General features: G+C 45.9%; 1 protein-coding gene across 5 annotated transcripts in view; it reads right to left on the minus strand.

Annotated features, from left to right (window-relative positions):
* Positions 1-23,819, minus strand: part of TSHZ2 (teashirt zinc finger homeobox 2) — a 414,422-nt gene that overhangs the window by 148,326 nt on the left and 242,277 nt on the right. For 2 of the 5 annotated variants that reach the window (XM_073236424.1, XM_073236425.1), the window contains exon 2: positions 17,217-20,295. In XM_073236424.1, coding sequence (XP_073092525.1) covers positions 17,225-20,295 — 3,071 coding nt within the window. In that variant the 3' untranslated portion in view covers positions 17,217-17,224. Of the gene's footprint in view, positions 1-9,238; positions 11,836-15,611; positions 20,296-23,819 lie in introns of those variants that run through there. The other 3 variants (XM_073236426.1, XM_073236427.1, XM_037006307.2) reach the window with 3 other exon arrangements.

Here is a 23,819-nt window from a genome sequence, read left to right on the forward strand (position 1 = left end):
CACGGATTCTGGTTCCTAGATGTATGATCATGGGCCACTTCCTTTACTTTTGTAAGGCTCAGTGTTTCGCTCTACAAAACGGGGATCCACAATGCAACAAGCTTCTGAGGATTTGGGGAAGAGACAAGGAGAGAACCCTGGTAGCCTGCTCCCTCCACAGTAACTGTCATTGTCACTAAGACATTTTGTATCTTCAGAACCTCCATGAGATGCCTAGTACATAATTATGTGCCCCACAAATATGTGCTGATGGAATAAGTAAGTGAGATCACTATGGCCATAGGAAGAGGCCAGCTTCCATCCTGGGAAAGGTTTGTCCAGGGAACAGGGCAAAGGCCTCTAAGAGTCTGTGCTGATCTAAGTATTGAAGCAGTGCAGGTATACGGAGGCCAGGCTCTGGAGAGTGACCAGATACGGAGATGCACAACCTTCCTGTACAAACCAATGAGGAAGAGGGAACTGGCATTGACTGAGCACCTACTGTGTGCACCCTGCTAGGAGATTCCTTGTGTTTTTCTCATTTAACTATAACCACAGACTTTTGGTGGGATATTATCTCCATATACAGGGGTTAACTGTCAACCCCTCCAGGGCCCAACAGGAGCTGCAAAATAGAGAACGTTCAATTCCTATTTGTTGGCTGGATCTCAGGAAGATCCATAACCCGCTGAGGACGACACAGCTCCGTAGGTGACACAGTCAGGCCTGGAGCGCAGTGCTGAGACCCATGAGCATGCCTTTCCTAGTTGCACCTGTCAGGCTGGAGAGGAGAAGGAATAAATACAAAGAGCTACCCAGCCACCCGGTCCCTGTGTGTCCTGCTCTTTATACATGAAGGCAATGTTCCTGTGCCCAGCACGTGACTCATGTCATTTGCCTGCTGTCACGAGGAGGCCTGCAGGGCTCAGCCGATTCACAGTGGGGGTGAGAACCCGGGCACAGGGGAGCCCACCAAGGGGGCAGAGTGGAGATGACTTTGGATGCCGTACACTCTATCTTTGTGCCTCTGTGTGTTTTCCTTCTAACAGACACACGTGTAACCCTCCCCCTCTGGACACAGCCTGTGGCTAGGGGAGCTGCTCTGCCTGCACGTGCAGTGACCTGCAGTACCTTCCAGCTGGTGCCCGGTGGGGCAGCCCTTCACCACTGGCTGACTGAGGGGGGAGCCCCCAGAGCCCAGCCCCTTGCCAGCAGACGGGTCAAACTCCGAGGCATAATGAACACTCCAGGGCTCCTATGGGATCAGGCTGAGGATGGGGCTTTCCCTGAGATCACATGCATGCCTGGCTTCTCCCTTTCCCTGTCCAGCCTCTCTACTCCCTTACTGGTTTCTCCTGGGAGCACATTCCAAAGAAATCACTTGCCTGGGAATCCTCAAGTCGGATTCTGTTTCTGGGACCCCCCTCACCCCTAACGTGCTATGCTACCAGACCACAGGCTGGCAAATTGTCTCCTGCCTCCACTGTAAGTAAAGTTTTATTGGAATCCAGTCACACCTACTCCTTTATGTATTATCTATGGCTGCTTTATGGCAGAATGGCAGAGTTGAGTAGTTTTGATATGCACTGCCTGTCTTGCAAAGCCACAGACATTTACTATTTGGTCTGCTGACAAAACAAGTTTGATGACTGCTGTGCTGGACAGTGCTTTGAGCACATTAAACTCTGCCTCAGGGACTTTGCATGTGCTGTTCCTTCTGCCTGGAGTTCTCATTCATTGATTCAGTGGATGATCAATTGCTTCTCAGTTGCAGGTCTCAGGAAAAAAATCAGTTCCTCAGAAACATCTTCCCTGCCCACCCATCTGAGGCAGACTTCTGCTTCCCTAGTCCATTGCCCAGTGTTCTCAGAACTTACGGCCCTGACATGATGGCCTTTGTTTATTGGCTGTTGTTCCTTCCATCACTACCAACTAGCACGTGAGCTCATGAGGGGCAGGAACCTGTCTGTCTTGCTCATTTCTGGATCACAGTATGCACTCAAAAATATCTGTAGACTCAGAGATGAGGATGAATGGAAAATACTTCAGTGGGCCTGCACGCATACCAACTGCCTCTAGAAATCAGGTGCTGCGTGAAGATGGTGCTGGGTAATTTGATCCTTCCTCCCAAAGTGGTGGGAACATATTTCATACTCAAGCTGCATCAGCGCCTAGACATTTATTGCCTCTGGTATTAATTTGCTTGTTTTGCCATGTTATATAATGGGAGGTCGCTTTATGTTATAAGCTGTAATTTGTGAATTTTATGACATTGACCTGCTTCAGGAATGTGGCTATAAAAAGCCTTGCTGTCAAGGGGTCAAGAAAAAGTTCTGCTGTGTTAACAGTTTTAATTGATGTATGAATGTCACAAAGTTTTTGTTGAGGGCTTAATATGTGTGGAGTCCATGTCTGAGGTCTTCAAGGAGCTTGTTGGGGAGGGAAGAAAGGCACATTCACACACATACACACCCGTGATCCATTCTGCACATGGCAGCCAGAGTCATCTTTAAAACGACAATTGGGTCAAGTTATTCCCCTATTTAAAATCCCCCAAAGAACTTAGAATAATCTAAATTCATCACAATGGCCTGTGCAATTGTCTGTGTGATAAATATTCAAACTTATTTCACCCTGAACTCCCAGAGTTCCAATGACACTGGCCCTTCTGTTTCCCCCAACACTTCCTGCTCTTACCTGCCTCTGGGCCTTTGCACTGGCTGTCCCTGTCCAAAATTTTCACTCATTTCAGGATTGGCTCCCTCAATCCTTCATGTTCTAGATGTCACCTTCAAAGAGGCCTCCCTGAGCACCCCAAATAACTTAGTACCACTGCTACCCAGGCCCTAAGTATTTTATTTATTTCCTTCCTGGGATCTGAAATGATCTGTTTAATAATTTGTTTTCTTGTTTCCTGTCTTTCTCTCCTTGTAATATCTGTGAGGGGAAGGAAAATGTCAATCTGTCCACTGCCATCTCCTTAGAGCCTGGAATAGTGCTGAGACACAGGGAAATGCACACACACAAAAATAATTCCCCACAGTATCAGATAGTTGTAAATCTAATAAAGGAAATAAAACAGCATGATGGGAAAAAGGCAGGTGAAAAAGGCTGAATGGTTTCAGGCCAGAGCCTGACCAGTTAAGACTTGTGGGCCCATCTAGCCCATCACCTGTTTCTGTTTCTGTAAAAATTCTGTATAATTTTTACATTTTTTAATGCTTGAAAAAGAGTTAAAAGGAGAATGCTCTTTTATGACACCTGAAAATGATAAGAAATTTGTTTCCCTGTCCATCAGGGACCATAGCCAGTGTCAGTCATTTGCATTATCACCTATTACTGCTTTTAAGCTACAATGGCAGATTGAGTAGTTGCAACAGAGACTGTGTGGCTACAACCCTGAAAATATTTACTGTCTGGCTGTTCACAGAAAGAGTTTGATGACTCCTGATTTAGAGAGATGTTCAGGGAGGAGGCCTTAAAGAAGATGATGTTTGAGATTTAAATGATGAGAATGGTTAATATCAGCATCAGAAAGACTTTCTTTGACATCCTTGAGGTGGAATAAACACTCATGAAAGGATAGCTCTTCTCCTTATGATGTGAGCTTTGATTTAGGACTTTTAATCTGGCTTTTGTGTGCTGGGCAAACTGGCCCAGGGGAGTCAGGAGAGATGAAACGCTTTAAAGGTGACTACTGCATCCATCCTTGCAAGAGATAAGGTGTGCTTCAACTAACCTAACTCTGTGGAAACAGACATGGGAAAAGCACCATGGAAGTCCAGTCCAGGAAAATCAGTGATGAACCGGACAGTGGATGAGAGGAGGAGGACGCTCCACAGGTCCTATGTGAAAGGATGGCCTAGGCCAAGCTTGAACCATATGAGTTGGATTCAGGGTCATCCTGTCCCCACTGTCCCCCTGTGTATAGAGTGAAGGTTCCTGTGCCCAGGATCCTCACCTGGCCCTGGTTGGCTGACTCGCTACACACGTGTGGACAATACACTGTTACTGACTCTCTATGAAGAGCTCTGCCCAGTGTTGTGGGCGACACACCAGCACAGCTGCAAGGCTGCAGGAGAGCAGAGCAGAGGCTGGAGTGGTGGCAGCACCGAGGACAGAGACTGGGATGGCTGCGGGGACAGAGAGGCCCAGAGGCAGAGACTAGCTTGCTGCCTGCAGACCTGCTCTGAGTGGACGGGATTCTAGTGATTGACCTGCCACCGTGGGAATAAAGTTGGGTATAACCCTTTCTCCCCAAGAACGTTCTACTGTCATTTCTTTGGTCACATTGAATCCAGAGTGAACTTGCTCGGGGCTGAAACCCATTGGTAAGACACCATCAAAATAGAAAATACTTTTTTTTTGGTCATTGCAACCCCTCTGGTCATACCAGTCTCAGCGCAAGTCGTAACATGCTGACTCCACCTAATGCTTCCAGGGGTGCATACCTGACCCAGGCTGAAGAGAGCATCCCATTCTCCCACCCACAGGCATTGCTTCAAGAGCAGTGACTCCACAGGCCAACTCAGCTCAATCTCCATATTTCCCAAGAGGAAACAGGCACTCTTTCCACTGAAATTCCTAAGCTGGTAGGACACAAGCCTGGTGCTGAGCCAGGAAATCTTGCCATTTGCCTAAAAGTGAAGATGACACAGGAAATCTGAGCTGAAAGATGGGGAAAGACCAAGTTTTTGATGACATACACCCTTTAAACAGAGGATTCATCTGTTCATGAAAGCAGCTCTATCCTTGGATGAACTTGGATAAATTCCATTTTCCTGAGTTAAGTTGGAGTTCATTTGTAGTCAGTGATAAACAAGAGACTTTGATAAACACAAATGTAGAGGAAATACGCTGAACAATTTTAAATATTGCTTCCAAAATAATTTTATGATCTATCTTTTCAGAGTTAAGGAAGTTATTAAGCTAAGCTAAGAGGGGGGTTTATTTCTCTGACGGCCAATCAGAGGGGAAGCACCTCCTGCCACAGGAGGAACAACTCATTGATATTATCTGTCTTTTAAAGTGGTCTCAGCAGTCATGTAAACGTCCAGGCCCCCTCCTGCTTTCTTAGAGTTTGGTCCTTTCCTCAGGCTGCCTCTGTACCTTAGCTTCTGCTGTTTGGCCCCTCTGGCAAATGATCTGGATGGTCTGCCATCTTGGTGTGACTTGATTTGTACCCTCAGCTAGGACGGCCCTGACAGTTCATAGCGCTTCTTCGCACAGGACAGAACGTCAGACAGGCACAAACAGTGAATTCAAGCTAATAAAAGCAAACTTTTAGAGCACTGAAAACATGCCAGGTACTGTGCTTAAAGCGGTGGTTCTCAAAGGGTGCTCCCTGGACCAGCATCACATTGTTATCAGGGAACTTGATAGAAATTCAAATTATCTGGTTTCACCCAAGATGTAGTGAATCTGACAGTCTGGGGATGAGGCTCAGCCATCTGGGTTTTAAGGAGCCCTCCGGATGATTCTGATGCACACTCAAGCTTGCGAACCATTGGCTTAAAGCCTGGTTATCTCTTTCAGCCTTCCCTTCGCCCCCGACTTCAACCCCTGAGGTATGACAGTTATCTCCATTTTACAGATAAAGAAACCGCATCTTAGAGAGACTAGCATTTGCTCTTACTGCGAGTGTCTAGTGGAACCGGAGTCAAACCTGGGCAGCCTGACGCACACACTTCCCCAGCGCTCTCCCCCAAGGGGGCCCACAGCACTCTGCACCCACATTCCCAAGCCCAGAGCCTGGTCACATTCCGCTGGGCTGGCAGAAACGCTGCCTCGGACTGACATGGCCTGTCGTCTTTTTGCTGATTCCTTGTGAGCCTTAGGACACATTTCTCAATCTCCAAGGAACTTCCCACTTAAACATGGTTGCAAGAAAAATGAAAGGCAGCCACAGACCAGAATCCCAGCTTCAGACAAACCTCAGCTCAGGTCTGCTGGGGTCCTGGGGATTGCCCAGCACACCGAGGAATTCGTGACTCATCAGCTTGCAACCTCAACCACCTCTCCCCTTCTGAGTCCCCTTTTCCAGGTACTGCATTTCTTCCCAGTTAATATTGTGTGGTTACAGATGCCACTTCGCTCATGGAGATTTATAAGCAATCGCTAACGTTCAGTTATAATTCCCCATTTCAGATACAGAAGTGCCTCATCGCAGTCATCACAAGGGGCTCTCTCCAGTGATACATAATTTAAAAATTAGCATGAGGACAGAGGAGACTCTGCATTTTTGAACTAGGAACTTAGAGATGCAGAGGTTAAAACTTGATAAGGTGAGCTCGAGGAATTACACGAGTTATTAAGTAAATGCTTCTGTTACATGTTTTCATGACTTCAGAGCTTTTCTAGCATCTTCCAGTTCACTTGCACTTGTCAAAGTGCAAGCCCACAAATGGCATATTCATATTAGGGTGTTTCTCCCCATTGTTAGGAACAGCCTCTAGTTCCTGACACAGACCTTTCCTACACAGACCACGCTGTCGGAAAGCAAGCAAAGCAGAAAGAATCCATGCTCTTCTCCGACAGGAGTCAAACCGACCCGAACAGCAAGGCCAAGAGGAGCTTCTGGCGAGTCTCTGGGGAGAACCTGTGGTGGTGTTTACGTCATCACTGGCTCTGGGTGGAGGTGGACCCAGAAGACTTTGGACATAGACTATGTAGCATGCCCACCTCCAGGGAAGGGGACAGTGACAGTGACAAAGGTGGAAAAAGAAAACAGGTCAAGAGAAAGTGAACTGGTACAAGAAGGGAAGATAGGGTAATGTTTTTGCCTGTGGCATGCTTAAGACACTTTGGTACTTATATTGGTTCAACCACTCACGGCCTTGTGACCACATCATTTCCCCGTCTGCTCCAGCATCAAGTGGTTACAATTACGGATTGCAAATTTATTGACATTTGACATCTACATCAGCCTTCCTCTGATCAACAGAACTCTCTGCTGCCAAACTGAATAATTACAGAAGATTTCAGCAGTCATAGGGATGCCAAAAAGGTCATTAAATCATCTGGAAAAAACAATGTGTCCCTCCATTTCATCTTGCCAGTAAATCTTCCGTCAAAGTCAGGACCACCTAGTGTGGATGCTCCAAGGAGGGGGCTGAATTACAGAATGGACGGGGGAATTAAATTAGGATTGAAAAATAGGAAGGCAAGCACAGCAGGGACCTTGCATTTTGTACTTCATAATTCCTGGAGAAGCATAAAAATCATGGTTTACTTTGATCAAAATGGATTCTTCTTGGAAAACATGCAGTAATGGCATGTTTGGGGGCTGGGGATGGTCCGGGGATATGCGGCGAAAGCAGATTTATCTACAGGCCAGTTGGGGCCCCACAATACAAAGCCAAATTTGTCCTGAAGTCCCACGTGTCTTCTTTGTGTGACACCCCTTTTCCTTCCTAGATAAGCATGGTTCTGAGGGGCCGGGGATCCTCTTGAAGCCCCTGTTCCGTCTCTGTGCTCACCGCCCGCACTGCAGCCCAGGTCACCACCGTATTTCCCCTCACCTTCCCACGGCCACCTCAAGGACCTCCTGCTTCTGCTCTTGACCCCTCTCATCCATTCATGCTCAGAAGCCAGAGCAGTCTTTGAAAAGATATAGCAGATCATGCCATCTGCCTGTGTAAACCCCTCCAATGGCTTTTTGCTGGGCTTAGGGGGAAAAAATCCAAACTTCTTAGGCTGTTCTTCAAAGCTCTGACTTGCCTCTTGTGTCCTAGCCAAGTCCCCCTCCACACGTGTGAGCACACACACACACATGTGCACACACACACACACACACACACACACACACACACTCATGTCCTGTCCCTCCGGGCCCAGCCTTCAGCCCTCTGGCTTTTCTCTGAATCAGACCTATCACCCCTCTTCCTGTTTTCCTGCCTGGAATGGTTTGCCCTCAATCTGTCACATGCTGACTCCTTCTCCACCTCCTCCTCTGCTTTCCCTGACCCACTATTTAAGGTAGGTGGCCCTGTCACAGTCCCCCACACTACCCCACATTTTCTTGGCAATCCCACATTCTTGGAAATTTCTGTTACTTTTACTTATGGGCTCAGAAAACAGTAGCCTTTAATATTAGTGCCAACCGGTGTCCTCTGATTGGCATGTCAGATTTGGACTTCTCTGACTCTCCACACTTAGAACAGAGCCTGGCACAGAGCAGGTTCTGCAAAAGCGTGCATTAAAAGATGACAGAATGAAGGTCCCTGATTCTCCAGCCACAGAAAACGCAGAACAGCTTCGCTCCATCACCTGGAGGCATTTGCTCTGTGCCCGTAGAAAAGACAATTCTTAACCCTCATGGCACTGCTAGTCCTCTGGACAAATCATTTTTACCATGGGCTAGGAGTGTTTCTCACCTCCTTAGACCTCTCTGGGCTGTGCAAAACCTGAAGGTCCTTCGCACTGGGTTTCTGTTACGTGCTGGGCTCTGAGCTAAAGGTCTCATATGCTTTAACTATTTGATTTGCCTTGTTGATGAGTGACACGGGCATTTTCATTTCACACAGGGGAATGTCAACAGATCCTATGATTACCTCCGAGATGCCATTCCTCCTTCCCTCCCCTCTTTACTTCCTCCCTTCCTTCTCCTTTCCTTCCAACCCTTACCGCCAGTGTATGGGGGGCCTAATCCAATGCAACCCCTGCCTTCTGGAGCCGACAGGGGGGTGCCCTCTTCACACCTGGTGTAAACTGGAGGCTCAGGTGAAAGTCAGCCCTACAGAGTCAACTACAGGGAAATGATGTTCAAATATTTCAATGAAGCAAAGCTTTACTGAACGTCTGTCCCTATGAGGCTCAAAATACAAAAGTCTGTACATCCAGGCAGAAGCCGCCCTGCATGCATCCGCCTCCTCTGTCTGCCGTCCTCTCCCCACCACGTGGCTCTGTCCCGCTAAGCGACGTGCCCACCCTGGAATGAGCCACCCACTCCGTCTCACTCATGAGGCTCACCCTTGCCACCCCCTCTTTGCACAGCGCTCTTCCCCGTGCACCTGGCTGGCTCCTTTGCGTTGTTTTGGACTCGGCCTCGATCTCTGCTTGTTCGATCAGACTTCCTGGACCCCTCGTGGCACAGAGGACCACTAACCCTCGGGGGCGCAGTGCCTTTCTGCCGTGATGGGCTCTCAGCACGGGAGGGAGGCCCGATCTCGTGGTCCTCACCACCGTGGTGCCAGCCCCGCCGCAGACCCCAGCAGAACACCGACTGTCTGCTGGACGTTCCCGTCCTTGTCCCTGGAGACAGGAGAGGGTACGTGGCTCCAGCACACTACGGTTGCTGCGGCTGCTCTCCCACTTGTTAGCCACAGTCCCCCAGCCTGATTCCAGCGATGCCATATTTGGACAATTACTGGAGCAGCTCTCCTTAATGGAGGATTTCTATGTGCCTGATACTGTATGAAGGGGGCGCTTAGTAGGTTTTCTTTAAATTTTTCCTGTAATGCTAAGCAAGGCCAGCCTTCCTGCTGCCATTTGACAGAAGAGTCAGTTGAGTTTCAGAGAGGGACGTGACTGGTCCCGGGTCCTGCAGCTCAGAAGCAGAGACCCAGCCCCGGGTGCCCCGGAGCCCAGGGACAGCATTGGAAATTCCTGACTTCCAACACTGCCCAATGGGTCTTCCTTCTCTTCCCAAGGCTTCCCACTTTCCATCCTCTTACATCTCTGGGATGAAGAGGTCCAGGTTGGTTTTCTGGTCTAGGCCAGAGCCAACACCATCCAACAGGGATGCATCCCCATGGTTACCACACACCAGATAATCCACAGGAAGGCAGCAAATGGGGAAGTGGGGGCTCCGGCAGGTATGGGGGGAGGAGGGAGTCATAAACAATTAAACATGACAAAATCTTCTGGTGAACAAAAAGAGAATTACTTGACTGTGAAATCGAGTAATGTAGCATTGAAAATAACAACCTGAAACATCATTTTTTTTCCTCTATAGATAAAAAATACCAGATAAAACCACGCACATCCAAAGTACCGATTCGCTGCAGGGCCCGAGTGGTAGAGAGTGTCTATGTCAAAGATTTGGGCTTCCGGGGTATTTAAACATTTTTTCCCCCTGCGAGTGACTTGTGGACAGAGCTCACTTCTCACACTTTGATGTAACACCCATTAGAATTTAACCCAAGGAATATGGGCAAGGTGCTGGGAGGATTTGGGGCCAAAATTCTGATTTTTGTTAAATCATTCATTTGTCCACATTAGATTTTCAGCCCTGCCGCTTACTCACTGTGCGGTCTTGCTGATCACTCCACTTCTCTGAGGGCTGGTTTCTTCACCATAAGCTCGGTGTAATCACAGTTTATTCTTCACAGAGTTTAGGATAAAGACGAATTGAGATAATATCCATAAAGGGCCCAGCACAATAGGTGGGACACCGTACATGCTCAATAAATGTTAATCCCCTGTCCATATTGATGACGAGGATGGCAGAGTGGACACCGTGCCAGGCGCTGTTTGAAGCACTTCATTTTCTTACCACACTTAATCAACATTGTCATTATTGTTAGCATTTGCACTGAAAACCCAGTGCACATCTTAGCATGGCACAGCCCCTGGTGGGTTTGGACCGTAGCAAGGGGAATTTTGCAAGGTAGCTGGTGGCAGAGAGAGAAAGCGGGATTCAGAGGCAAGAAATGCCTGTTAATGCTACATTTCATCCTTTCTCAAGGGCACCCAAACACATCACCTGATCCTTTCATTTTTATTTTTTACCCCTAGAGCTGTCTCAGTTAAACTGCACCCAGTCTTTCCACATTTCTTCAAATGAAATGATACGATCCAGCCTGCAACCCTGATTTAAGCCTTAAGCAGGTGATCCAGCTGGAGACCAGCAGGACAGGGGAGTTCGTTGCGCACTCACTCTGTGGGCCCATCCCCTGTGCTACCTATTTCTCAAACGGGAACCGGAGCCCAAGGGGAAGTGTCCTTACTGCCTCCCACCTCCCGTCCCTTTCGTCAGTCTGAACATGGATTATTTCTTTGGGTTTTCACAGCTTCACTCAATTAGCCCAAAAGGAATGCCCTCCACGCCTAAATGTATCATACATCTCCTGCAAGTAGAAAACAAAGCAAAACAAAGAAATCAATAGAGAAATCAAGACCATTCCAGAACAACCACCCACCAGCGCCTTCCACCGAGTCCTGGATTCCTGGGCTTTGGGAAGTGAATGTTCTCAAGAGTAGCACAAAATTCTTTAAAACCCCCAAATGTGACGGGCGCCTTCCGCTCCTGGCCTCCCTCTTTCCTTCCACGTGAGCCTCACGGAACGCGTACGCTGGATTTAACAGGAGAACATGACATGCACTGATTTTCAGCAAACTCCTATTCTTCCAGAGGAAGAGTCAGGCGAGAAGGCAAGCACACACCGAATCCTCTTCTATTTTGGTGCCCTTAATGCATTCCGTTATCTCCGTGGCCTACATATCATTTAACAAACTGCCCTGCGATTCTTGCAGGGCGTGGCGTCAAGACTGATTTAAAATCCCCGCATTGCTAAAACTGCATTGTTCTTCATCAAGTTGAGTCATTTTTATGTGAAGTGTCAAGCTCCCTAACAAATAACTCCTGCCAGACAAATCAAGTTCCTCGTCTTAGAGCCGCGGCTAAATAGTTTATAGCTTTAATCTGCTCACCGAGGTGTGCAGTCTATGACAGTAATTATAAATGCAAGGAGAAATTATAGCTGAATGCTTTAACTGCATTAGGAGCCGTTTGATGAACAATCATGAGCGCCTGCTCATTTCCAACAATAGAGGGCAAGTTAGTGTCAATGCATTAGAGAGATTTCAGCTCTGCGTGGCCTTTTCTCCCATTTACCACGGAATGTCACTTGTCTCCTATAAAGTAGAAAAAAAGAGCTGTGGAAAGCTTTAAACTTGATAGTTAAATAAAAAAAATAAAAAAGACAAAAGAGAGAAATGCAAGGGAAACTGTTGATCATTATGACTTCTTTCCCCTGTTTTGTTTGGTGGCAGATTCGGTTTCAAATTAGTTCGTTGAAGGTAACGGCTTGTTTACTTCCTAGGGCCTTAACAAAAATTCCTCTTCAATCCACTTGGCAAAAAAAAAAAAAAAATCTTTATAGAGAAAGACTCCTTTAAATGAAGGGCAAGTTCAGAACCAGCCGAGGCAGATGCGCTGACGTGTGTGTGTGTCCCTCCCCAAGATCCTGCCTCCATCTGTATCTACCTAAGCTAATGACACAATTTAGCTCTTTATTTTCCCCTCCTCACTTTCGCAGAAAGACGTTTTTAATTTAGCTGAAGAATTACACAAATGTATTTTAAAGACATAAATCCATATAAAAAATATGAGCTAATTAAAACATTGCAGTCCCTGTCGCTCATGGATTTTCAATTTAGCGAAAGAAAAAAGAATTGCATCTGGTGAAATGAAAAGATGATACTGATGGCAGATTGGAGTAAATGAAAAATAATATTACTCTATATTAAAGCACCAAATTATACACGTCAGGATTGAGCATTCAGAAGTCCAAATGAGGGGAGAAAGTGCAACAGAGATAGAGATGCGCTGACGCGCGAGGGGAGCTCAGCCAGATCACTCGGATAAAATGAAAACATTCAGAGAGACGGAGCATTTGTTTCTTGCTGAGTTACAAATTCTGGAGTCTCGTGGCCGGCCCTGTTTCCAAATTCTCATTTTGCTACAGCAAAATGAGAGTCAGGATGAGGATTAAAAAAAAAAATCGTACGTATATTTTTTCACTGGAATTTGGGTCATTTCTTAGTTTGGACACTATATGGTGCATCTATAATAACTTGGCCAAACAAGGGAATTACAATCGAGTGTGGATGCTTGACTGCATCCTGCAGGTCAGAACTAGGCTCCTGACTTGTAATACCTGGTTTGTAGTTGGAGATTCCAGGAGGCCCAGGAGAGGCAGTGCTCATATCAGTGCTTAGGCCACGTTTTATTTTTGGGTACACATCTGGCCTTGAGAAACACCTAGAAACCATCAGGCAAGGTGGCCAAAGAAAGAAGAAAGCTGATGAGTGTTGGGCAGCCCTGGGTTCGAGTCCCACCTCTATGCTTAAGGTATGTTTTCGTGCAAATCATGAAACCCTTTGAGTTCTGCACACAGTCAAGATGATATGAATATCCACACTTGGCTCATAGGAAGAGGCCAGGAAGTGGTAGTTTTGCCATCATCGCTGTCATTATAATCAAATGGCAGGTTGAAATCAAATTAGCTCAACCTAGGAAGAATCTACAAGTCCTAAACATGTTAGGCGAGGCTGAAGAACATGGTAGAGGCCTACAGAGACTTTCCAGAACTAATTTCCCTTGTGAACCTACTAGGTACCAGGCTTTATGGAAAAGAACTGCGTACATTCACTTAAATCTCGTAACTTTCCTACGAGGGGAGGATTATGTCCACATAAAGAGGGGACTGGGCAGATGCCGCTCCTGCCTGCTCCATTCAGCCTTTACCTCAGACCTGCCCATCGACGTGTCTGCCACTAGCCCCAAAGACAGACTCTTGCCCTGGTCACTGTCTTCCTCCCTGGGATTGGCACAGAGCGTGGCATGGCTTGATGGCTTTCTAGACAGGTGAGATGGATGAGTGAGGCCCAGAGATCGTGGGATTTCTCTCTGCCTCTTTTTCTTCCCTTGTTACATGGTTAAATCAATCCCTACCTCATAGGGCTGTTTGTGAGAATGAAGTGACATAATGTTTGTGAAGTATCACCCACCACTCGCCCGACACCTGTGCCTCTACCATAATCAGCAGGCTGCTGGCTCACCATTATCTGTCCATTGCTAAATAGAAACTGGTGCACAGTAAAAGCACAACCAATATTTGTCGAAAGATGAAAGAAACATAGAGAGGGAAGACAAGGGGAAGGAAGGAGGGAGAGGGCGAGGGTGGGATATTTATTTACTGGACGAAGGAATGGTTGATGCTGCCTGTAGACATCGATTAGGTCAGCTGATTTTGCTCTTTCCAGGTGCCATATAATCCCTGTCATTAGGGTTGCCAGATTTAGCAGATAAAAAATACAGAATTCCCAGTTAAATTTCAATCTCAGATAAATAATGAATACCTTTATTTTAGTACAAATATGGCCCATTTTCTGTTTGGAACATGAGTATTCTAAAAACTTTTTTATCTGAAATTCTAATTTAACTGGACATACTATATTTTATTTGGCAACTGTACATTCTGTTCACCCTGAACGTGTATTTTTATCAAATCATCCACAACAAAGGTGGCAGCTTATAGGACTAGAATTCATTCTCGCTACCAGTTTGCAGGCTAGCTGTGCTGCTAAACGTGTACAGTATATTGCAGGGTAATGACTAGAATTTCAAGCCCTTATGCATTTTAGACTCATTGATTTACCCTTTGTTTAATTGCTGTTATTCAAGAGCACGTGGTTTTTAAAGATATATACAAAAAGCTATTGAAATTGTTGTAGATTATTAGGCCCCCCCAATAAGGATGCATGTTTAATATTTTCAAATTAATTTTGAATGAACAGTTGCATTTAATATTTGGCAGAGCAGTTTGCAGGATTTAAGACATAGCCAAGAAAGGAAAGAGAGAACTGAGGTCAAAATTTGCGTCCTAGAACATAGATCTGGTAAAGCTCCCAAACAGTGTGTAAAATCTTGACCATGTTTTCCAAAACATCGTATCATTTTGTGCTGTTGTACATACCAAGTAACGTTAGAGTCCCAGATAAGAGTCATCTCATTTTGTGGTCATTTAAATATATACATATATGCACAGCTCTGAGCAGTTGGCAAGGTACTGCATGAACATTGTTCTGAAAGAGGGCCTAGAGGGTGCAGGGTTTCCCTACGTCACCAAAGCATCACAAGGCCACCGTTGTGCAGATGTGGGAGCCCGTTAGGCAGACTGGAGTATTTTTAGTATTAACACAAACACACCAAGTACCTGTGCCAGTTTTTGTATCTACCCAACATACATACAGTCCTGTGGCTTTCCTGCAATCCCCGCTCAGCATCTCAGCATCACAGTGTCTATGCACAGGGGAGCTTTGCTTTCATATAATTATATAACTGTAATACGGTGCTGCAAAGGTCCAAGTCAGAAATAGTCTGTATAAATGCAGAGAGGAGGAAAGAGCTCATCTCTCCATACACTTAACAGGTTTGTAAGTTATCCCCTGTTCAGGTTTTCCCCAATCATCGGTTTACCTTTGCTTACCTACAACAGGTATGCACGTTTTAGATTTCGACTAAGAGTTTTTTTCTCCCTTCTATTTACACACTGCAATGCTGTAACAATATGATTTTTGAAGTGATTAGAAACCTAACAGGTGGAATATCCATCTTCATTGTAGCACAAATAAACATTACCTATTTGTCCTCTTCACCACGGTTTTGACCTACCACTATGGGTTTGGAAACCTCTTCTCTCTGGCTATTCTGTGTATAGCCACCTCTTTTCTTTAAGTACCAGGAAAGTGTAAGAACAAGTTACAAGAAAATTTAAAATGTTATGTAGTAAGTAAATAGGAAGTTGCTAACCCCCAGCTCACATATAGACTGAATAGATGCATTTTGGCTTTTCTTTCAGTTGTGTAAGCTGAACAAGTTACGCTTGGAAAGTAAGAGATGAATCTGCTAGTAACACATTTTAATGACCATGATAAAAGCATGCAAACAAAACAATAATCTGTATTTGGACCCAGACAGCCATGAGGTTGGTGTCCCCCTTCATCAGAAGCTCTTAGACCTTCTCATGGAGGGACCAGTGCCAGACTTTAACCCTTTATTCCATATTGGCCACCCTTCCACTCAATGAACTTCCCTGTCTGATGAGAAGTGAGCCTGAAGCCACACGTAGAAATACCCATCTCCACCTGGAACTCTGCAAGTGCACATACCTGCGGCTTAATCTAAAAGTCTCCCATTTCAAAACAAATGGTCTGATGGCAGGAGCTGGGCTGTCAACTTATATAACTTCTATATGTAAGTTATATATATAACTTATAAGTAGGGCTCGTAAGTCATATGTAGCCGTTCATATCCTACTGCAAATTAACCAGAAGAGCTCACCTGTGACCTAGCATGACATCAGCTGGACAGGCAAGTGCGGAAGGTGTAAGTCAGGTTATCCCATTTGGGGTGCGGCCAGAGGCAGAGGAAACCCGACTATGTGTGAGGGTCCCTAGCATGTGGGGAGAGAACAGGAAGCAGAAAAAATATGAAAGGGAAATAATGGGGATTTGAGACCCAGCCTTGAGAACATTTGAAAATGGCTGGTGTGACCCGTTTGCTGAGGTATTTGACCTAGGTCTCTGTCCTCTTTCCTGGGGGTGACACAGAGGCTGGGCACCAGTGACAATATAAGGCACAGAACTTCTGTGATGCATAATGCAAATTATCTTGAAGCTGTGAGACCCCATGTGCACTGCCTACTGGTGAGCAGAAAGTCGTTCGTTGCTTTATGTAAAATAAAATCTCAAGGGTGTGCACTGTGTCTGTCTCTATTAAAGGCACGCTCTGACAGTAGTCAACCCTACAGAAAACCCACAGGTGAGAGAAGAGACTAAGCTTCCTCTTTCACCTCAATGTTCTGCAGAGAAGAGAGCTTTTCTACCATCTGACTACAGCGTGGGTGCTTTTTCATAGGAAACCTAAGGGAGGAAATGAACAGAGGGAAGGAAGTGGCAGGGAGCCACTGCTGCAAGTAAGCTGCAAAAAGCATCAATTACACATAATAATACTAAAGACAACTTTAAACTATTCATGAGCTGATCAAAAAATCTCTGTAGAGTGGCTGCCCCCAGGAACTCTACGATATTTATACTGTTGCTCACCCTTTTATCACCTTGTAAGGCATTAGCATTGCCATGGGAAGGTGAGGGGGGTGAAATGGGACAGGGAAGGAAGTTTGTCCTTATTCATGAAAATTAAGGGTAGTCTTGGCTGGACCTTGAAAGTCAGGCCTTGAGTTACTAAGGGGATGAGGTACCACGAAGCAGGAGTCCGTGAACTCCATCCCTCTAAACCCATTTTATTCTATCCGCCAACTCTAACCTGGAGAAATTGAGAGAATAGCTAGGACATACCATGTGCTAGACTTCCATACAAATAAGTCCTAGTCTAGCAAGCTACTGTCCTGTTGGTACTGGGAGACGTTAACTCCCTCTAAACAGACCCATCGCCCTTCAGGAAGCTCCTCACAAGGCTACTGTCCCGATCACCTGGGAGAAACCCATACCTGCAGAGCTATTCTTCATCCACGTCTGTTACAAACTGTGAATGGTGTTCGGGTGACTTGCTGTGCGTTTTGCTTAGGTGGAGTTTTACTGCATGTTTGCTCACAAATGTCCGACAGCACAACTTACACTTGAATTTAGAGTCTGTGTCCTCTTCGCCAGCTATTGTTTCTGGAGACCTCTGAGCCGAAGACACCCGGGAGACCTCTTGCTCCACTTTGCTTTGCTGTTCCATGGCCATGCGGGTCATGTCCTTCATCTGGAAACCCAGGTGAGATTCTAAGTGACTGATGTAGGTGGAAGGGGTTCTAAATTGGGAGGCACAGTCACTACAATAAAAGATCGGGTGTCCTTTGTCCATGTTCTTCAGAAATTTTGTCCCGCCTGTTTTCCTAAGTTGGTACTTGACGTTCGCCAGCCAGTGGCTGATCGTTGTCATGGAGAGTCCCGTAAACTTTGAGATCTGCATTCTCTCTTGTGGGCCCAGATCGGACAGCAGGTATTTGCCCTCCGAGGTCTGGAAGAGGCTGGAGGCAAACTGAGCCTGCAAGATCAGAAGATGCTGAGGGTTCCAGTTGGACTGCCGCCCTTTTCTTTTGTGCAAAGTTGAGACTTCGCTGGAGACATCCTCAAAGCGTCTGACATCCATTTCCAGTTTCATGGGAGGCACCCTCGAGGAAGCGGCAGGTTTTGGGGTGGTGGCTTTGGGGAGGACTTTGACCATGTCAGCGATGTCAGACAGGGCGTGCTTCTGAGGCGGGGATGTACAGGATTGTGCTTGCGAGGACTCGGCTTTCTTGCTTTTAGACTTGGTCAGGTCGATAGGCTGATCGTTGTTCTCAAACAGGTAGCGCCTAGACACACTGGCTGGCCTTGTGGAGGCAGGACTCAAAACCTGTTTGTCCGTGACACTGAGATTCGACTTGTGAAAAAGAGAAATTGTGCTTGAGCTTGGGCTGGAGCAGGAAGGAGAGCGCAAGGGTTCCGTGGCTTTGCCCAGGTGATTGTTCAGGACGGACTGCAGGGCGCTGAGTGGGTTGATGCATGGCAGGGCCGGGGCATGGCCGGGGAGGGAGCAGCCATTGCTGAGAGAAGAGGTTGGCTCCAGGGGCTGGGCTCTCTCTTTCTCCCCACCCTCCTTCATCAGCTTGTCCTCCTCCTTCGGGGCACAAGGCTCAGCCCTTTTGGCTTCTGAGGGGGTCTCACTTTTGGAGAAAGAATCCCCCTCGCTATGGCTGAAGGATGATGCCACATCTTCGTGGGGACTTTCTTTCCCACACTCCTTGGCAGTTTCATCTTTGTCTTCTGGCTCCTTCTTGACTTGAGTGTATGGGGCCAGGCTTGTGGGCACAGACACCAGCGGCATTACCTTCCACTTCGGTGCAATTGGCCTCAACTTGTTGGCAAGATTTGGTCGAATCTGTAGTACCTGGGACCCCATGGGCAAGGATGGCTTGGTGCCCTCGGACAGCTGGTAGGCCGCATGGATGCTGGGGTATGCGCTCCAGCTGGGAGCCCCGTTTTGGGCTTTGTTGATGGCTGTGGTAACAGTATTTTCCAGTGACTTCAGAATGTCCCCTCCACCCTTTGAGCCATCCTCCAAGTCCTCCTCCCTCAGGTACTGGTATTTAATCGTAGGGTCTAAGGGCTTTTGCAGAGGGTCTTCATATTCCTCGCTCTTCATGACTTTCTCATCCCTGTTGATATCCTCTGGTTTTTCTTTTTTGCTTTCTTTCTTTAACTCAGTTGTAGAGGCTGTACAGTCCGGAGCTGAGTTACTTGATGGCTTGGGAGCCAGAGAATCATTGGTTGGGGCGTCTGACAGAGACTGCATTTTCTCCACAGCCAGTGGATCCAACACTAGCTGCTTCCCTTTCTTGGAGGCAGAGCTGGTGACCTTAAGAAAGTGACCTGTGACCATCATGTGGGTGGTGAGCTGCTGCAAGGTATCATGGGAGCTCCCACACTCCATACACTTTAAGATCTGGGACTTGCAGGCCTCAAACTGCCAGGTGTAGCTGGCGCCGTTCTGGTAGCCATAGCGATTGTTGGAGGACAGCTGCAAGCTGGCGCTTTTCTGAGAAGAAAACGAGTCTGCAAACGACCCTGTGGTGGAATCGGGGGAACATGGCCGATTGACATCAAAGACGCGTTTCTTGGCCGGAGTGACCATTTTTGATGAAATGGTTGGTACTGGCTCCTTCAAAGGCACTTTTTGGTAATGTTTTGTTTTTATCATGTGGACGCTCAAGTCTTGGAGGGAATCAAAGGAGTCGCCACAAAACATACATTTCAGAACCTTTTGAGCATCTTCCTTGTCCATGTCCTGGAAAGCCCTTTTCCGGGGCTTTGAATAGCTCGTGGGTCTAAGCTTGTCCTTTTTGCGGTTGTCATCTTGGTAGTGGCCCGACTCGTTCATGTGCACAGTCAACTCGACCAAGGTGTCGTAGGCGGCACTGCACTGCCGGCACCGGAATCTGCTGGCCCCGGTGAAGACAGTGCCGCACATCTTACTGCTCTGCCGGTACAGCTGGACCGAGCTGAACAGGCTGGGCTTGGACACGGATCTGGACGGCAAGTTCTGCTGCAGGCTTTTGGACAGAGCATCTTGATGCCAATCAAAATCAGTCTTGCTGCTGCCGTTTCGGGTGTCACAATTCCGCCTCTCGCTGTTGGACAGCTTGAAGCCCAGACCCAGGCCTGACCAGTAGGAATCGGACAAGATGTTGGCGTAGACAGCAGTCATCTTATCCATGCAATTGTGGGCTTCGTTTGGGAGCTTGGGGTGCATGCTTGCTTTCTTGTCCGAGGCATCTCGGCCGCAGATGCTCTTGACGTCTGACACCTGATCACTGGCATCGCTCAGCAGAGACTCGTTCTCGGCATCCTGATTGGACAAATGACTTCCGGGAGAGTTCTGGTAGCTGAAGCAGCCTTTCTGCTCCGCGCCTGTTTCTAGCTCCTCGTCTGTCGCTGGGTCATTGCTGCCCTGAAGCTGAGCTACTGAGCCACTGTCTTCTTCTTCCTCCTCTTCTTCTTTTAATCCCTCCTCTGCCTTCAGCTGTTCCTCTTGGGCATAGCCTGTAAGAGAAGAAGAGATGAAATAATAGTCACAGGTTACGGATGCCATCCCGACATCCCCACTTGGACTAAGTGCTTCCCACATGGAATCGAACAGCAACTTAATCTATACTTCGGTGAACTGCAAGCAAAGGATACAGGAAAAGCCAAATGATGTTTTTTTGTGCTATCTAATGCCTTTTTTTTTAAGTCGGCAGGGGTCATAAGTCTTTATAAATGCCTAGAATCCCAGGTTAATGATTTTCATGTGTAAGGGATATCACTCTAATGCCTCTATAATGGGGCAGTCACTGAATTCATGTGCATGACTTTCAGGAAAGCTCAAGTGAAATTCAAATCCTATTAAAGATACAGCTCTACAGAGAAGGACGCTGGCTCAAAAGAAAACTAAGACTTGACCCTTGGCACCTCCATGATAAGGTTTATCAAGACACTTGGATATATTGGCATCCAATCATCTTAAATGATTTTGGAGTGCTCCAAAGTAATTTGGATACACAGTTATTGTATTTTTGATAGTGTCTTTTGTTATAGCATTTTTATTTGTAGAGGGTCACACAGCAGGAAAAGAGATTATTGAGTATTGAATAAGATCTTCCACTGATAGCTGAAAAATTATGTAAGTTTGGCAAATACAATGATTTTAAAATAATAGCAAATGGGATTAGAATGAGAGATTTGGGGACTGTCCTATTATTTTCAAACAGGTTTATAAAGACCTTGTCAGACAGGGCTGAAAATGCCCTCTCGATCTTGTGCCTGTAATTTCAAATGCTCTGTGATTTGTGGGTACCCGTCATGAGATGCCAATTATACATTTGATTTGTAGATGCAAAATGCTGTTGGGGATGCATGCTTTCCCTTCTCTGAAAGGATTTAGGACCAGTAATTGCATAGGGAAAATGAAGGCATGAGAGAGCGGGTGCAAAGGGAATTAATGGGCAAATATCCATCAACGGAGATGGGGAAAGTGACTATTTCTGCTCATGTGCTCATTTTCTTCACCTGGCCTTTTCAGAGCCATGCAGATAAAGTGCAACCGAACAAGTCCCAAAGCAAGGGAGATTTCGGTCTTAGTTTTGCAAAGCCTATGTGATCTCAATGCAATATTTTCCTCATGAACTTCTGTCTCCCCTCTTAGTGGGTACTTGGGAGAAACCACAGGGCAGAGCTCTTATTGCAATTCACCAGGGATAAAATTTGGAAAGGAGTGATTGTGCTCTGGAGGTCTGTCCTGCAAGGCAGGCAGAGAGTTAGGAGAGAGGGTGTGTCTTAGGAATAAGGCAGCTGCAGCCAGGAACTCCAAAGGCTCTTGCTGCTACTACTGAAGAATATTTACGAGCGATTACTATCTCTTAGGAGCTATGCTAATCATTCCAATACATTCTTTCATCTCATATAATATCCACAGAAAGAAGGAACTATTATAATTTTCTTTTCACATATGGGAAAACTGAGTCTTTAAGGTTAAGAAGCCAAGGCCACCAGCTAATATCACAGAGTTATGACGCGGGCCCAGCCTGTTGCCTGAGAGAATTCATGGTTTTAACCAGCAGGCTCCACTCTATTTCTGCTACCAACCAAATGAATAAGAAACTTGCACAGATCCAAAGGTTAAAGGCTAAGCAGTGGAATTTCATTGAAATGTCACTAAAAAGATAATCACTTCAGAGGGGAGAATTACGGGAATACTGGAGACAAGAGCCCATGATTTGAAGGGCATGATACCATGAAACAAGATGAAAAATCCAGTATTGCCACAAGTTTGGCAGCTGTGTTTGTTGTCCTATCGCTACTAGTGCTGTGTTCTTGCTTTCCTAGCAAGTTGGTGAGTAGATTTTTCATGAAAACTGGTGGTGGTCTCCAGTTTCATAAACTGATTTGAAGAAACAAAAGTTGCTCAATCTAATCAAACAACCCTTAATAAGTGGTCACTACTTGTAAGAAAATTAGTTTAAAATAACTGAATGACTGAATTAGACCACTGGCCCTTCCCCATCATCATTGTATTTTCTTTTTCCTGGACTAATTTGTATGTTTGCAAATTAGTATTTGGTATGTATGTTATTCATGCCTTTAAGTCCAAGGAGAAAGTCTGTTATAATATAAGAAATAGGCCAAGCAAAAGACACCAAAGAACCAGGCAAATTTTACCAATCAAACAGGGTCACTTTTAACAATTAAAAGGATTTTATTAAACATACACTGGGACAACACACAATGCTGAACTGTTCCAGACTAAGACATATAGTCACCACACCTAAGGAAATATGATCACGACAACAAAGAAAATGTGTATGCACATATACATGTACACACCTGAACACACAGAGAGGCACAGAGCAAGCCAAGAAATCTAGGGGCAAAAAAGAGGACTTTCTGTCATTCCAATTGGTTAAGGGTGTTGCCAGGTTTTTTATATCTCTCTATTTTCAGTGTCTAATATAGGACTTAACACTTAGTAGGAAGTAGGAAGTTATTTTGCATGTGTGTTGAGGAAATATATATGCATGCATGCATACACGGGGGTATGTACTTGCCCATGTGTGCATAGACACACAAATACACACACACACACACACACAGAAATCTGCCCAGACAATGGAGTCATTTTCACACAAGGAAATAAAGGAGTGTGTTCTATTTTTCTGCTGACATTTGGAAGCTCAGCTTTCCGGACCAGCTCAACTTCACAATCTACTTTGTCCTTCTAAATGGATTCCCCAGAAGAAAAGTCAGAGACAGCAAACATCTCCCCCCACCAGTACAGACAAAATTTTCTGCTTAATTAGGCATTGACATGTTTACTATAACCTTTACAGAAGAGTAACTCGTGCTGAGAGACCCTTTTTGTCTGTTTTCTTCTGCAGAACAGACTAAATCTCACACACCCGGTAAGGTAACACATTGAAAAGCCTCATAAAAAAAGTGCCAAAGCATCCGTCAAAGTGAGTGTATTTTAACGATGGCTGAGGGTTCCAAGGAGTTTTTAAAAACACATTTAATATTATACATTTAAAACTGTTCACTTAAATGATTTTGTTTGCCACCGACAGTTGATGGGAGAGAGGGAAGACAGGCAGAACAGGGGTGATCTGGGTATATAATGAGTATCTGTCTCCCTCTCTATCGATGATTTGTTTAATGAGATTGCATCATGTGTAAATCTTGGAAAAGTGGATGAGTGGCAAGTTTATTCTAATGCATACTTATTTAACAAAAGAAAGTGATCACAATTATGCCAAGGCACAATAAAAAGAACTGTTCTCTGTAGAATCTTCTTGTTGATTTCGGGTTGAAGATCTAAGTTTGTGGTGGCAAACATCTCCCTTTCCAACCTAAATTTCAAATTCCATCCCACACCCCTGCCTGGCTCTGACCACATGCATTTTCCCCATTCCCGGGACAGCTAATTCCCAAGCAAACCCTCTCCATTCTGTGTCTAAATGCCACTCATGTGACCATTTCTCCTTCACTCCAGGCACACAGCTCTGACTGAGCCACCATCATTGTTCACCACGGTG

The sequence above is a fragment of the Manis javanica genome, chromosome 5 (genome assembly GCF_040802235.1).
Source record: "Manis javanica isolate MJ-LG chromosome 5, MJ_LKY, whole genome shotgun sequence".
Classification (NCBI taxonomy): Eukaryota; Metazoa; Chordata; class Mammalia; order Pholidota; family Manidae; genus Manis; species Manis javanica.